The sequence below is a fragment of the Schistocerca serialis genome, chromosome 9, assembly GCF_023864345.2.
Source record: "Schistocerca serialis cubense isolate TAMUIC-IGC-003099 chromosome 9, iqSchSeri2.2, whole genome shotgun sequence".
NCBI lineage: Eukaryota > Metazoa > Arthropoda > Insecta > Orthoptera > Acrididae > Schistocerca > Schistocerca serialis.
Window position 1 is genome coordinate 350,121,970 of NC_064646.1, and position 16,168 is coordinate 350,138,137.

Here is a 16,168-nt window from a genome sequence, read left to right on the forward strand (position 1 = left end):
TTCATTTTGCCATCTTCAGGCCCCATACGCTTTTTTTGAATCAATGAGCTTATCAAATAGCACCATAAAACTGGATACCGTGAATTCCAAACGTTGTGCAACTGATTCATACGAAAGGGTGACACCAACTGAGCCTATGTACATGAACAGGTTCATGGACTGTGTGTGGGCTCAGTTGGTGTCACACTTTCATATGAATCAGTTGCACGATTGGGATTCACGGTATCCAGTTTTATGGTGCTATACGATAAGCTCGTTGATTCGAAAATGTGTATAGGGCCTGAAGATGGCAAAATAAATTGTTGAAACTGGATGCGTTTGAAATAAAATAAATTAACCTAAAGGATACAGCTGTTGGTAAAGTTTATTGAATTGAAAAGTAGAGAGATGAGGTTGTAGCCTATCCCCAATCTTGTTCAATATGTACATTGAGAAAACTGAAGGAAACCCAAGATAAACCTGTGCAGGAAGCTAAATTTCATGGAGAAGAAATTAAAATGTTGTGGTTTCAAGGTAATGTAATTCCGTCAAAGATAGCGAAGCACTTGGAAGAATAGTTGAACAGAACGGATAGTACCTCGAAGAGAGGTTATAAAACGAGCATCAACAAAAGTATAATGAGAGCAGTGGAATGAGGCCAGATTAAATTAGTTGATGCTGAAGAAATAAGATTATGAAATGAAAGATGTATAGTAAACAAGTTGTGATATTTGGACAAAAAAATAAATTATAATGGCCAAAGTACAAAGGATATAAAATGCAGACTGACAATAGCAAGAAATGCATTTCTGAAAGAGAGAAATTTACTGGCATCGAGTATAAAATAAGTCTTAGAAAGTCTTTTGTGAAATTTTTAATAATAGGCTGTCCAAATTGCAATAACTTATTTATTTTTTATGAGGTAACCGATTTCCATGCGTAAGACCACCTCCAGACAGGATTCCACATGCCATGAGGGGCCAGTTAATGTAGCCCCTGAGATATTTATTACCTACTGGTACTGCTACTGAAAATGTTTTCCTGGAGCGTAACCTAATGTGGAAGTGAAACATGGATGATAAAAACTACAGACCAGGGTGAATAGTAGCTTTATAAGTATGATGTTACAGAAGAATGTTTATGTATGATGGGTAGATCGAGTAACTGATGAAGAGATACTGGTTTGTGTTGGGATCAAAAGACTTTCTGGCAAATGTTAACTAAAAGAAGGGATAGTATGATTGAACACACCCTGAGACATCAAGGAATAGTTAATTTGGTAATAGTGAAACCAGAGAAGGATATTTAACAATTTTAAAGTGTGATCTAGGCTTGACTACAATCAACGGGTTCAAGTGAATGTATTTTGCAAGTTACGCAGAGCTGGAGAAGCTTGCACAAGCTTTGTTGTGCTGCATCAAACCAGTTTTCAGAATGAAGACATCAGCTACAGCAACTTGTATAAACTTTAATGACGTATAGTGGAGGAATGTATAGAAGATGGGGATACCCTTTACTTTATGGCTGGGAAAATGCTCTTATATGTGAAAAAGTCAGTAATCATCAATGAAATGGTGATGCAGAAAGCAGTGGAAATCACCACATTAAAGTCATAAAATATTTCTAGAATAAATATTTTACTGTGTAGTGGAGTGTGTGCTGTTTTGAAACTTCCTGGCAGATTAAAACTTCCTGCCAGATTAGGACTCAAACCTAGAACCTTGGCTTTTGTGAACAATGCTCTTACTGCTTGTGGTATTCAGGAAAGACACACAACCCATCCTCACTGCTTCTCTTAACACACTCTCTTCCGAAATATTAGAAATAAGCAAGTACTACTTTCAGATCTTTAATATTAGAAATAAGCAAGTATTACTTTCAGATCTTTAGGTGAGAACTGCATAAGAGCAACTTATGAGAAGTATAAACAAGACTTAAACTTCTGCGATTCAGAGTATATAGTGTTAAGGTTTGAATGTTGTGGGGAGGTTCTAGTTAGATTTGTGGACAGTATTAGAGTGACATGGAACAAAAATATTTTACTTCACCTATCAAATCCTACATCGTCTCCCTGTCAACTTATGTTGGGGTTTTCAGGTCCCTGCTTCTATGTGTACACCAGAGATGACACTGTTGTGAATTTGTTTCCCTAAATTCTGTACTTTCTGTGTGACCCCTGTAGTTCCGTTGTATGGTATTTTAGACAGTAATTGAAGTATTGACTCATCTTAAAAATGTGGCAATATGCTTAGGACAACACACTGCAGCTCTAGTACCTCAACGGCCTTCAGTTTCTAGTCCAGGTGTTTAACTTACCACAGGTGATCTGTTGTAGACCGGTGTTCAACTTCAAAAAGTGTGATGATTTGTTCACAATTTTATAGTCGTCACAAACATTGCATTATCAGTGTAAATTCACTTTTCTAATGAAAGCTTATTTTTATTCACAGATTATAAACCCAAAGATGCCCAGGACAGGTTACTTGCACAATGGAGTTCCAATACCTGCACCACCGCTTGATGTGCTTGCTCTGGCATCAAACTATGAAGAACCTGTGTATCTTGTACTCTTCTTTGACACAAAGCGCACATGGTAAGTGTATGTGCATTACATGATAGGTTACTTACTACTCATAGTGACTCAGTTGACAGAGGATGTTTGCAAGGTGCAGTGTAAGATGTAGAAACTCGGTTCTGGCTTAATTCTAGCAGATGTCTTCATGCAGAGTAAGAGTTGTATCTTTTCAGAATACCTTTAGTTTGTGTGCAGAAGACTATAAATATACACTATGTGATCAAAAGTATCTGGACACCCCCAAAAACATATGGTTTTCATATTAGGTGCACTGTGCTGCCACCTACTGCCAGGTACTCCATATCAGCAACCTCAGTAGTCATTAGACATCGTGAGAGAGCAGAATGAGGCACTCCGTGGAACTCACGGACTTTGAACGTGGTCAGGTGATCGGGTATCACTTGTGTCATATGTCTGTATGTGCGATTTCCACACTCCTAAACATCCCTAGGTCCACTGTTTCCGATGTGATAGTGACGTGGAAACATGAAGGGACACAGACAGCAGAAAAGCGTACAGGCCCACCTCATCTGTTGACTGACAGAGACCACCGACAGTTGAAGAGGGTTGTAATGTGTAATAGGCAGACACCTATCCAGACCATCACACAGGAACTCCAAATTGCATCAGGATCCACTGCAAGTACTATGACAGGCGGGAGATGAGAAAACTTGGATTTCTTGTTCGAGTGGCTGCCCATAAGCCACACATCATGTCGGTAAATGCCAAACGACGCTTCGCTTGGTGTAAGGAGCGTAAACATTGGATGATTGAACACTGTAAAAACGTTGTGTGGAGTGACAAATCATGGTACATATGTCGCGATCCGATGGCAAGGTGTGGGTATGGCAAATACCTGGTGAATGTCACCTGCCAGTGTGTGTAGTGCCAACAGTAAAATTCGAAGGCGGTGGTGTTATGCTGTAGTTATGTTTTTCATAATGGGGGCTTGCACCCCTTGTTGTTTTGCATGGCACTATTGCAGCACAGGCCTACTTTGATGTTTTAAGCACCTTCTTGCTTCCCACTGTTGAAGAGAAATTTGGGGATGGTGATTGCATCTTTCAACACAATCAAGCACCTGTTCATAATGCACGGCATATGCAGAGTGGTTACACGACAATAACATCCCTGTCATGGACTGGCCTGCACAGAGTCCTAACCTGAATCCTATAGAAATTGGGATGTTTTGGAACGCCGACTTCGTGCCAAGCCTCACCGACTAACATCAATACCCCTCTTCAGTGTAGCACTCCGTAAAGAATGGGCTGCCATTCCCTAAGAAATCTTCCAGCACCTGATTGAATGTATGCCTGCTCAAGTAGAAGCTGTGATCGAGGCTAAGGGTGGGCCAACACCATATTGAATTTCAGCATTACCTATCGAGGGTGCCACGAACTTGTAAGTCATTTTCAGCCAGGTGTCCGGTTACTTTTGATCACATAGTGTAATTCAGTGTTATCGTAAATTATTTTTGTTGTATGCAATAATTGTTCATCTTGTGGACTCAGTCAATCCAGAAAAATAGATCAGTCATTATCATTAGTGAGGAAGTTGATCACGTAAACAATTTAATACAATACTGGTATTTCATATGGTCAGCTGTATTTTCATATAAATATTGCGCATTTTTAAAAATAACAAATAGTGCCTTCAGAATTGGTGTGACTAAAAGGATGTGGAGTAGTCTGCCAACTTTTCATGTATAGTTTATTTACTCAGGCGTGAAAAGGGTTAATTAAATCACCTTGCTGTGAAGTCCCTGTTAATGCTTTGAGTGCTTTGCAGCTATGCTGTAAATGAAATGATCACACACACACACACACACACACACACACACACACACACACACAGGTTAAAACATTATGACCACTACTCATTGCAAGATTAAAAGCTTTCTGATGCTGTTGTGGGCACTTGACAGTAAGAAAAGTACATAAGTGGAGCAGGGACAAATGGGGAATCATTCTAGCAATGATATGTGCTGTAATGGGGGAATCCTATGACTTCGACAAAGGGCAGACCATTATAGCCCAGCAATGAGCAACAAGCATGTCAGAAGCTGGCTGGTTATTCCCATGCTACTGTTGTGAGCCTCTATGAAAAGTGCTTGGAGGACGGTGAAATCACAAATTGCTGACAAGATGTTGTACCAGAACGATTTTTCACTCTGCAGTGGAATGTACATTAATTTGAAACTTTCTGGTAGATTAAAACAGTGTGTGATTTGAACGTGGGACTTTTGACTTTCGCAGGCAAGTGCTCTACTGAAGTTTGGAAGGTATCAGATGTACTGGCTGAAATAAAGGTGTGAGGGCAGGTCATATGCTGTGCTTAGGTAGCTTGGGTGGTAGAGCACCTGCCCGCGAAAGGCAAAGGTCCTAGGTTTGAGGCATGGCCCGACACGTAGTTTTAATTTGTGAGGAAGCTTCAGCTCTGTGTAGATTCCACTTCAGAGTGAAAATTCGTTCTGAGAAGAACCCTTCAGTGTGGACAAAGCCACGTCTCCACAATATCCTTTTTTCCAGGAGTGCTAATATCTCGCGCAGTAAACACGAGAACTTCTGTGAAGTTTGGAAGGTAGGAGATGAGGTACTGGCAGAAGTAAAGCTGTGAGGATGTGTCGTGAGTTGTGCTCAGATAGTTCATTCGGTAGAAGACTTGCCTGCAAAAGGCAAAGGTCCTGAGTTTGAGTCTCTGTCCAGCACACAGTCTTAATCTGCCAGGAGGTTTCATCATAGAACTTGGAGGGCAGAGGCTTGTACACTCTGTAAAACAGCATAGGTGGTTGTAAGTGGTAGATTTGATGACGGAATACAAAGCTGGTGCAGGCATGTGTTTCATTGCAGCATTCAGTGCACTTTGTTGAAGATGGCCCCTCCATGTTCCTATGTTGACCACAATTGAACTGGGCATGGGATCAAGTCAACAGTCATACCTGGATATGACCTCAGCCAAGTGAATGGCTGCTCAAACCATCACACCACTACAATTGCAGGCTGGTGGGGTCAGTATTAACACTATGTGGTCATTCACATGGGCTTACATGGGACCTGTGGTAGTTATCGAAGGCAGCATGACAGACTTAACTATATGAAAATTATTGCAGATTAACTGGTTCCCTTCGTATTTAATGTGTCCCCGAAAACGCTGGTTTATTCCAGCAGGATTCTTACCACATCACAAAGCCAGCATCGCACTATGTGGTTTGAAAGCAAAGCATGATAGTGAACTCATGTTCATGTCTTGGCCACCAATTTCTACATCTACATATATACTACGTTAGCCACCAAGCGATGTGTGGTGGAGGACGCAATTCGCATCAAAGTCATATTTCTCCCCCTCTGTTCCACTCGCAGATCATACAAGGGAAAAACGACTGTCTGAATGCCTCAGTACGATCTCTAATGTCCCCTTATCTTTGAGTGGTGATCATTGCGCAATTTAAAAGTTGGTGGTAATAATAATATATCTTCTACATCCTCGGCGAAGATCAGATTTTGGAATTTAGTGAGCAGCCCCTTCTGTTTAGCACGTTGTCTATCTGCAAGTGTATCCCACTTCAAACTTTCTATGAGATTTGTAACACTCTTGCGATGGCTAAATGTACCAATCATGAATCTTGCTGCTCTTCTTTGGACCTTCCCAACGTCTTGAATGAGACCCAACTGGTAAGGGTCCCAGACAAACAATACTCTAAGACTGGACGAACTAATGTATTGTAAGCAATTTCCTTTGTTGAAGGACTGCATTGCTTCAGGATTCTACCAATAAACTACAATCTAGAGTTCGTCTTGCCCGTTACTTGTGTAATCTGATCATTCTATATGAGATCATTTCGAATAGTCACACCCAGATACTTGACAGATGTTACTGCTTCCAAAGACTGGGCATTTATTTTGTTCCCATACATTAATGGGGATTTTTGCCTTGTTATATGCAGTAGGTTACACTTGCTAATATTGAGAGATAACAGGCAGTCATTACATCACACATTTATGTTCTGCAAACCCTCATTGATTTATTCACAACTTTCATGTGATACTACTTTCCTGTAGACTACAGCATCATCAGCAAACAGTCTAATGCCACTGTCAGTACCATCAACCAGATCGTGTATATAAATCGTAAAAAGCAGTGGACCTATTACGCTACCCTTGGGCACACCTGAAGTTATACTTGTTTCTGTTGAAGTCACCCCATTCAGGATGACATGCTGCTCTGTCTGTTAGAAAACTTTCTATCCAACTGCATATGTCATTGGATAGACCGTAAGTGCGCACTTTTTGAAGCAAGCATCAGTGCGGAACTGAGTCGAACGTCTTTCGAAAGTCGAGAAATATGGCATCAACCTGGGAGCCGGCATCTATCATGCACAAAGAGGGCCAGCTGAGTCTCGCATGACCGCTGTTTCCTAAAACTGTGCTGGTTTCTGCAGATGAGCTTCTCAGAGTCTAGAAACATGATTTGAAACTGATAAAATGCATCTGCAACACTATTAGGTACCATCTCCAGGCCCACAAAATGCCAGCCCATAATTTATTGGAGCGCGATCTGTGCATAGACATTTGCTGCCGCATACCTCCAGAAAACATACCAGTTTGTTGAAGCCTTGCTACGCAGAATCACTGCTGTAGCTCATTCCAAAGGTGGATCGCGTGCTTGTGTGTGTTGGGGGGGGGGGGGGCAGGGAGGCAGCTACCAGATGTTTTTATGTTACTCTCTGAATGGTGATCCCTAGATGGAGATTCCAAACAAAATTGGTATAAGATTATAGATGTCTGCCATTCAGGATGTTCTTGTGCATAGTGACTTCCAAAAGTAAGTTACACATGTCGTCCAATGCTAAGACTATTTCGTATTAAGAATAGGGTATTGTCATAAGAGAGCACATACTGTATTTACCCGAGCATAAGAAGACCCCCTATTTTTTAAAGAGGTACCCGAAGAAAAATTTATGTTTTTACATATTCTTGCTAGTTAAAATTACAAACTTTCATTGACCTAATGTAACTGCGTAAAAAGTTACTATTACACCTACTCTAAATTTGTGCCATTTATTGGTTGCCTACATACTGATAATACAAAGAGAAATAAAATAAACAAAAAGAAATTGTTTACATTAATTTTATCATCACTGCCTCTCTTGTTTAGCCTGTCTGTGGTACCATTATTTAATCATCATCATTGTTATCGTCATCCTAATAGGGCAACTATGAAACTGATATCTTTATTGTCACAAATATTTGGCTGATCCTCCCGAACATGTCACTTTTTTTTTTTTACACACACACAGTAGATTTCGCATCTATACTGACATGAGATTGTTACATTGTCTTTTGCTACACAAACATGTTGTCTGCCTGCTGCTCTCTTGTTGGCTGTGTAGATTCAGTAGCTGACACATCCCCTATCGTGACCCTCTTACGTTATAGCGAACGTTGACAACTTTCCTGCACGAAACACGTAAGTACGCAACTGGTCCCAGTCTAGACTTTTATCATCTCCTGCAGGAATGTATGCTATTGTTGAATACCTGGCCAGTTTTAAAGTTAATTCAATTCTGAGTATAAATTGATTCAGGCAACCTGCAGTTTAAACATGGCAGACATTCATAAAAAGCCAAAGTATTCAGTATAGATTCCCTTGTTGGCAGCAAGACCAAATTTGCTGCCTGCTCACCACTCCCCTCCCCACACTCATTATAATTCTCAGCTAAGCTTGTGTCACTTTTCTCCCTCAAGCCTTCCATAGTGCTGTGCTTGAGCAATGGTGAAACAAGGATGGTGCAGGTTACATGTAACAAAAGCAACTAATACACAAATAAAAGATCACAGTTATGATTTAGCCAGTTCTCGAACTTTCACTCATCCTGCAGTCTAGTGCTTTCCACAACAGGCCTTTCTGCTGTCATTTATTCTTGTGGAAACATTTGCAATCAATTTAATGTGATTCGTTTCGTTTGTTAAACATTCATTTCTGGATCAGTTTTCTTTGTCTTTTCATTGAATGTCATTATCTTATTTTAAGGTGAATTAAAAGCTGGTAATGTTTCCCCTAGTATTCTCATACATGAACAGATACCAAATTTTCATTTGCAATTCACTTTGTAAATCATTGGTTTCTCATGCCCAAATACAGTATTGACTTTGGTTCAGAATCATGTAATGGTTTTTAAGGACAAGATCTTTGCCTTTGAGTGTTAACTTCACTTGTACAGTCTTCATATATGTATGAGAACTTCTATTCCAAAGCTATTCAAATACAACGAAAGTTTATCGGTTGATAGATTCAATGCTATTCGTCCACATTATGACATAGCAGATGATGTTTTTACACTTTCCCTGTATGCGGCAGAAATCTTTGATACATTGTGTCTTGAAACAATGAATATTTTGGCTCCCTTGCTTATGTAAGCACCCATTATATGAGTGTGAACAATTTCCCCACAGTCAATTTAATGCTATTTCCTCCTGTGTTTCACAAAAATGTCCATTTTTTAAGATAATCATTAGACTGTTGTAATGCCTAGTTCATAGTTTTTCACATATCCATCCATTGCACTAGCACCACGAATCAAATGTCGCAAGATTGATCGACTGTATCGAGTGCTTCTGCGTATTGGAAAAGCTCAATCCTATTCAAATGAAGGTATTGTTTGCTAAGTCCTACGTATCAGAATTTTTCAAAATAAATTTATACAGAACTTCAATAGCTAAAGCTTCATCTGTGAATATAAGAAAGCCCCCTGTATTTATTTATTAAACAATGTAAAAATGTTTACCTAACCAGCAATAGCTTAATCTGTGAATATAAGACACCACCATACTTTGTGAATAATGAATTTGGGAAAAAAAATCTTGTCTTATAATTGGGTAAATATGGTATTCCAGGTTTCCTGCAGACACAGTTCTGCTGCAGTACCAATGACTGGTGCATTACAGTGCAGTAGTGAAAAGGACACAGCAACTGGAAACATATTACAAAGTTGAAGTATGTGGGACAGTATGATGCTTGTGGGTAAACCACCTAGATTACACACAAATTAACTGTGAAATTTTGGCGATATATGGGTCAAATGGAATATTGCTTTGAACGGTAGTAAAATTCTGCTGTAAAGCTGACCAAACCTGCACAGACATGGATGATGATAATTGTGGAGTCTAGATCTTCTGCCATACAAAACAATTTCCGCCTTTTCGGCATCTTGAAAGAGTGGCTGGGGAGAAATGAGATTTTCCAGTGATGAGGAGGTTCACACCGCAGTTCTTAGCTGGCCCCGTGACCAAGAAGCGGATTTCTGTTAACAAGAAATTGAATGATTGGTGGAACATTCTGACACATTGTTTACATAGGCTTGGGTGACTATGTTGAAAAATAGTATAACGTATCTGTGCTGCTTTGACGTGTGTTGCAACATTCAATAAAAGTTAATTGCCTACCATAACAATGTTTAACTTACTCTTAGAAATCCCCTCGTGAATGCTGAATGACTCATATTGAGCCAACGACATATGGATGCCATGGACCTCAGCAGCATTTCAATATATGATGTACAAGTGTATTAGATGCATCCTCTTTTGTAACCAAATTGGAGTTACCTGTTCTACAATTCACTAGAATTCTAGCACTTGCTTTACTTATAACAGAGTCTACACGACCATGTCACCTCACCACTTTGTTTCAACCATGTGTTTGGCGGATGTCATGCATCAGTTTTGTTGTTGAAGGATACCCGTTTTTTAAAAAACTTATTTGAAGTTCATATGGCCTATCAGGAGAAAGAAAACTGGCGTTCTATGGATCGGAGGGTGGAATGTCAGATCCCATAATCAGGCAGGTAGGTTAGAAAATTTAAAAAGGGAAATGGATAGGTTAAAGTTAGATATAGCGGGAATTAGTGAAGTTCGTTGACAGGAGGAACAAGACTTTTGGTCAGGTGAATACAGGGTTATAAATACAAAATCAAATAGGGGTAATGCAGGAGTAGGTTTAATAATGAATAAAAAAATAGGAGTGCAGCTACGCTACTACAAGATAGACATGAAGCCCACGCCTACTACAGTAGTACAAGTTCATATGATAACTAGCTCTGCAGAATGAAGAAATTGAAGAAATGTATGATGAGATAAAATAAATTATTCAGGTAGTGAAGGGAGATGAAAATATAATAGCCATGGATGACTGGAATTCGACAGTAGGAAAAGGAAGAGAAGGAAACGTAGTACGTGAATATGGATTGGGGCTAAGAAATGAAAGAGGAAGCCGCCTGGTAGAATTTTGCACAGAGCATAACTTAATCATAGCTAACACTTGGTTCAAGAATCATGAAAGAAGGTTTTATACATGGAAGAACCCTGGAGATACTAGAAGGTTTTAGATAGATTATATAATGGTAAGACAGAGATTTAGAACCAGATTTTAAATTGTAAGACATTTCCAGGGGCAGATGTGGACTCTGACCACAACCTATTGGTTATGAACTGTAGATTAAAACTGAAGAAACTGCAAAAAGGTGCGAATTTAAGGAGATGGGATAAACTGAAAGAACCAGAAGTTGTACAGGGTTTCAGGGAGAGAATAAGGGAACAATTGACAGGAATGGGGGAAAGAAATACAGTAGAAGAAGAATGGGTAGCTTTGAGGAATGAAATAGTGAAGGAAGCAGAGGATCAAGTAGGTAAAAAGACGAGGGCTGGTAGAAATCCTTGGGTAACAGAAGAGATACTGAATTTAATTGATGAAAGGAGAAAATAACAAAAATGCAGTAAATGAAGCAGGCAAAAAGGAATACAAACGTCTCAAAAATGAGATCGACAGGAAGTGCAAAATGGCTAAGCAGGGATGGCTAGAGGACAAATGTAAGGATGTAAAGGCTTATCTCATGAGGGGTAAGATAGATACTGCCTACAGGAAAATTAAAGAGACCTTTGGAGAAAAGAGAACCACTTGCATGAATATCAAGAGCTCAGATGGAAACCCAGTTCTAAGCAAAGAAGGGAAAGCAGAAAGGTGGAAGGAGTATATAAAGGGTCTATACAGGGGCGATGTTCTTGAGGACAATATTATGGAAATGGAAGAAGAGGTAGATGAAGATGAAATGGGAGATATGATACTGCGTGAAGAGTTTGACAGAGCACTGGAAGACCTAAGTAGAAACAAGGCCCCGGAGGTAGACAACATTCCATTAGAACTACTGACAGCCTTGGGAGAGCCAGTCATGATAAAACTCTACCATCTGGTGAGCAAAATGTATGAGACAGGCGAAATACCATCAGACTTCAAGAAGAATATAATAATTCCAATCCCAAAGAAAGCAGGCGTTGACAGATGTGAAAATTACCGAACTATCAGTTTAATAAGTCACAGCTGCAAAATACTAACGCAAATTCTTTATAGACGAATGGAAAAACTGGTAGAAGCCGACCTTGGGGAAGATCAGTTTGGATTCCGTAGAAATGTTGGAACACGTGAGGCAATACTGACCCTACAACTTATCTTAGAAGCTAGATTAAGAAAAGGCAAACCTACATTTCTAGCATTTGTAGACTTAGAGAAAGCTTTTGACCATGTTGACTGGAATACTCTCTTTCAAATTCTGAAGGTGGCAGGGGTAAAATAAGGGAGGGAAAGGCTATTTACAATTTGTACAGAAACCAGATGGCAGTTATATGAGTCGAGGGGCATGAAAGGGAAGCGTGGTTGGGAAGGGAGTGAGACAGGGTTGTAGCCTCTCCCCGATGTTATTCAATCTGTATATTGAGCAAGCAGTCTGTCAGAGACAGCAAAGGACTTAGAAGAGCAGTGGAACGGAATGGACAGTGTCTTGAAAGGAGGGTATAAGATGAACATCAACAAAAGCAAAACGAGGTTAATGGAATGTAGTCGAATTAAGTCAGGTGATGCTGAGGGAATTAGATTAGGAAATGAGACACTTAAAGTAGTAAAGGAGTTTTGCTATTTGGGGAGCAAAATAACTGATGAAACTTCCTGGCAGATTAAAACTGTGTGCCCGACCGAGACTCGAACTCGGGACCTTTGCCTTTCGCGGGCAAGTGCTCTACCATCTGAGCTACCGAAGCACGACTCACGCCCGGTACTCACAGCTTTACTTCTGCCAGTACCTCGTCTCCTACCTTCCAAACTTTACAGAAGCTCTCCTGCGAAACATGCAGAACTAGCACTCCTGAAAGAAAGGATATTGCGGAGACATGGCTTAGCCACAGCCTGGGGGATGTTTCCAGAATGAGATTTTCACTCTGCAGCGGAGTGTGCGCTGATATGAAACTTCCTGGCAGATTAAAACTGTGTGCCCGACCGAGACTCGAACTCGGGACCTTTGCCTTTCGCGGGCAAGTGCTCTACCATCTGAGCTACCGAAGCACGACTCACGCCCGGTACTCACAGCTTTACTTCTGCCAGTACCTCGTCTCCTACCTTCCAAACTTTACAGAAGCTCTCCTGCGAAACATGCAGAACTAGCACTCCTGAAAGAAAGGATATTGCGGAGACATGGCTTAGCCACAGCCTGGGGGATGTTTCCAGAATGAGATTTTCACTCTGCAGCGGAGTGTGCGCTGATATGAAACTTCCTGGCAGATTAAAACTGTGTGCCCGACCGAGACTCGAACTCGGGACCTTTGCCTTTCGCGGGCAAGTGCTCTACCATCTGAGCTACCGAAGCACGACTCACGCCCGGTACTCACAGCTTTACTTCTGCCAGTACCTCGTCTCCTACCTTCCAAACTTTACAGAAGCTCTCCTGCGAAACATGCAGAACTAGCACTCCTGAAAGAAAGGATATTGCGGAGACATGGCTTAGCCACAGCCTGGGGGATGTTTCCAGAATGAGATTTTCACTCTGCAGCGGAGTGTGCGCTGATATGAAACTTCCTGGCAGATTAAAACTGTGTGCCCGACCGAGACTCGAACTCGGGACCTTTGCCTTTCGCGGGCAAGTGCTCTACCATCTGAGCTACCGAAGCACGACTCACGCCCGGTACTCACAGCTTTACTTCTGCCAGTACCTCGTCTCCTACCTTCCAAACTTTACAGAAGCTCTCCTGCGAAACATGCAGAACTAGCACTCCTGAAAGAAAGGATATTGCGGAGACATGGCTTAGCCACAGCCTGGGGGATGTTTCCAGAATGAGATTTTCACTCTGCAGCGGAGTGTGCGCTGATATGAAACTTCCTGGCAGATTAAAACTGTGTGCCCGACCGAGACTCGAACTCGGGACCTTTGCCTTTCGCGGGCAAGTGCTCTACCATCTGAGCTACCGAAGCACGACTCACGCCCGGTACTCACAGCTTTACTTCTGCCAGTACCTCGTCTCCTACCTTCCAAACTTTACAGAAGCTCTCCTGCGAAACATGCAGAACTAGCACTCCTGAAAGAAAGGATATTGCGGAGACATGGCTTAGCCACAGCCTGGGGGATGTTTCCAGAATGAGATTTTCACTCTGCAGCGGAGTGTGCGCTGATATGAAACTTCCTGGCAGATTAAAACTGTGTGCCCGACCGAGACTCGAACTCGGGACCTTTGCCTTTCGCGGGCAAGTGCTCTACCATCTGAGCTACCGAAGCACGACTCACGCCCGGTACTCACAGCTTTACTTCTGCCAGTACCTCGTCTCCTACCTTCCAAACTTTACAGAAGCTCTCCTGCGAAACATGCAGAACTAGCACTCCTGAAAGAAAGGATATTGCGGAGACATGGCTTAGCCACAGCCTGGGGGATGTTTCCAGAATGAGATTTTCACTCTGCAGCGGAGTGTGCGCTGATATGAAACTTCCTGGCAGATTAAAACTGTGTGCCCAACCGAGACTCGAACTCGGGACCTTTGCCTTTCGCGGGCAAGTGCTCTACCATCTGAGCTACCGAACCACGACTCACGCCCGGTACTCACAGCTTTACTTCTGCCAGTACCTCGTCTCCTACCTTCCAAACTTTACAGAAGCTCTCCTGCGAAACATGCAGAACTAGCACTCCTGAAAGAAAGGATATTGCGGAGACATGGCTTAGCCACAGCCTGGGGGATGTTTCCAGAATGAGATTTTCACTCTGCAGCGGAGTGTGCGCTGATATGAAACTTCCTGGCAGATTAAAACTGTGTGCCCGACCGAGACTCGAACTCGGGACCTTTGCCTTTCGCGGGCAAGTGCTCTACCATCTGAGCTACCGAAGCACGACTCACGCCCGGTACTCACAGCTTTACTTCTGCCAGTACCTCGTCTCCTACCTTCCAAACTTTACAGAAGCTCTCCTGCGAAACATGCAGAACTAGCACTCCTGAAAGAAAGGATATTGCGGAGACATGGCTCAGATGGTAGAGCACTTGCCCGCGAAAGGCAAAGGTCCCGAGGTCGGGCACACAGTTTTAATCTGCCAGGAAGTTTCATATCAGCGCACACTCCGCTGCAGAGTGAAAATCTCATTCTGGAAACATCCCCCAGGCTGTGGCTAAGCCATGTCTCCGCAATATCCTTTCTTTCAGGAGTGCTAGTTCTGCATGTTTCGCAGGAGAGCTTCTGTAAAGTTTGGAAGGTAGGAGACGAGGTACTGGCAGAAGTAAAGCTGTGAGTACCGGGCGTGAGTCGTGCTTCGGTAGCTCAGATGGTAGAGCACTTGCCCGCGAAAGGCAAAGGTCCCGAGTTCGAGTCTCGGTCGGGCACACAGTTTTAATCTGCCAGGAAGTTTCATATCAGCGCACACTCCGCTGCAGAGTGAAAATCTCATTCTGGAAACATCCCCCAGGCTGTGGCTAAGCCATGTCTCCGCAATATCCTTTCTTTCAGGAGTGCTAGTTCTGCATGTTTCGCAGGAGAGCTTCTGTAAAGTTTGGAAGGTAGGAGACGAGGTACTGGCAGAAGTAAAGCTGTGAGTACCGGGCGTGAGTCGTGCTTCGGTAGCTCAGATGGTAGAGCACTTGCCCGCGAAAGGCAAAGGTCCCGAGTTCGAGTCTCGGTCGGGCACACTCCGCTGCAGAGTGAAAATCTCATTCTAAAATAACTGATGATGGTCGAAGTAGAGAGGATATAAAATGTAGACTGGCAATGGCAAGGAAAGCGTTTCTGAAGAAGAGAAATTTGTTAACATCGAGTATTGATTTAAGTGTCAGGAAGTCATTTCTGAAAGTATTTGTATGGAGTGTAGCCATGTGCGGAAGTGAAACATGGATGATAAATAGTTTGGGCAAGAAAAGAATAGAAGCTTTCGAAATGTGGTGCTACAGAAGAATGCTGAAGATTAGATGGGTAGATCACGTAACTAATGAGGAGTTATTGAATAGAATTGGGGTGAAGTGGAGTTTGTGGCACAACTTGACTAGAGGAAGGGATCGGTTGGTAGGACATGTTCTGAGGCATCAAGGGGCAGCGTGGAGGGTAAAAATCGTAGAGGGAGAGCAAGAGATGAGTACACTAAGCAGATTCAGAAGGACGTAGGCTGCAGTAGGTACTGGGAGATGAAGAAGCTGCACAGGATAGTAGTATGGGGAGCTGCATCAAACCAGTCTCAGGACTGAAGACCACAACAACAACAACAATGGCCTTACACTTATTATAGGCAACCCATTTCATCTATGAAAAGTAAATCACAATTGAAGGCAATT

The 16,168-nt window shown here is 42.1% G+C and overlaps 1 protein-coding gene across 2 annotated transcripts in view; it reads left to right on the top strand.

Annotated features, from left to right (window-relative positions):
• The window catches only part of LOC126418486 (peregrin), a 259,171-nt gene that overhangs the window by 219,957 nt on the left and 23,046 nt on the right, over positions 1-16,168 (top strand). For both annotated transcript variants that reach the window (XM_050085261.1, XM_050085262.1), the window contains exon 20: positions 2,430-2,572. In XM_050085261.1, coding sequence (XP_049941218.1) covers positions 2,430-2,572 — 143 coding nt within the window. The remainder of the gene's footprint in view (positions 1-2,429; positions 2,573-16,168) is intronic.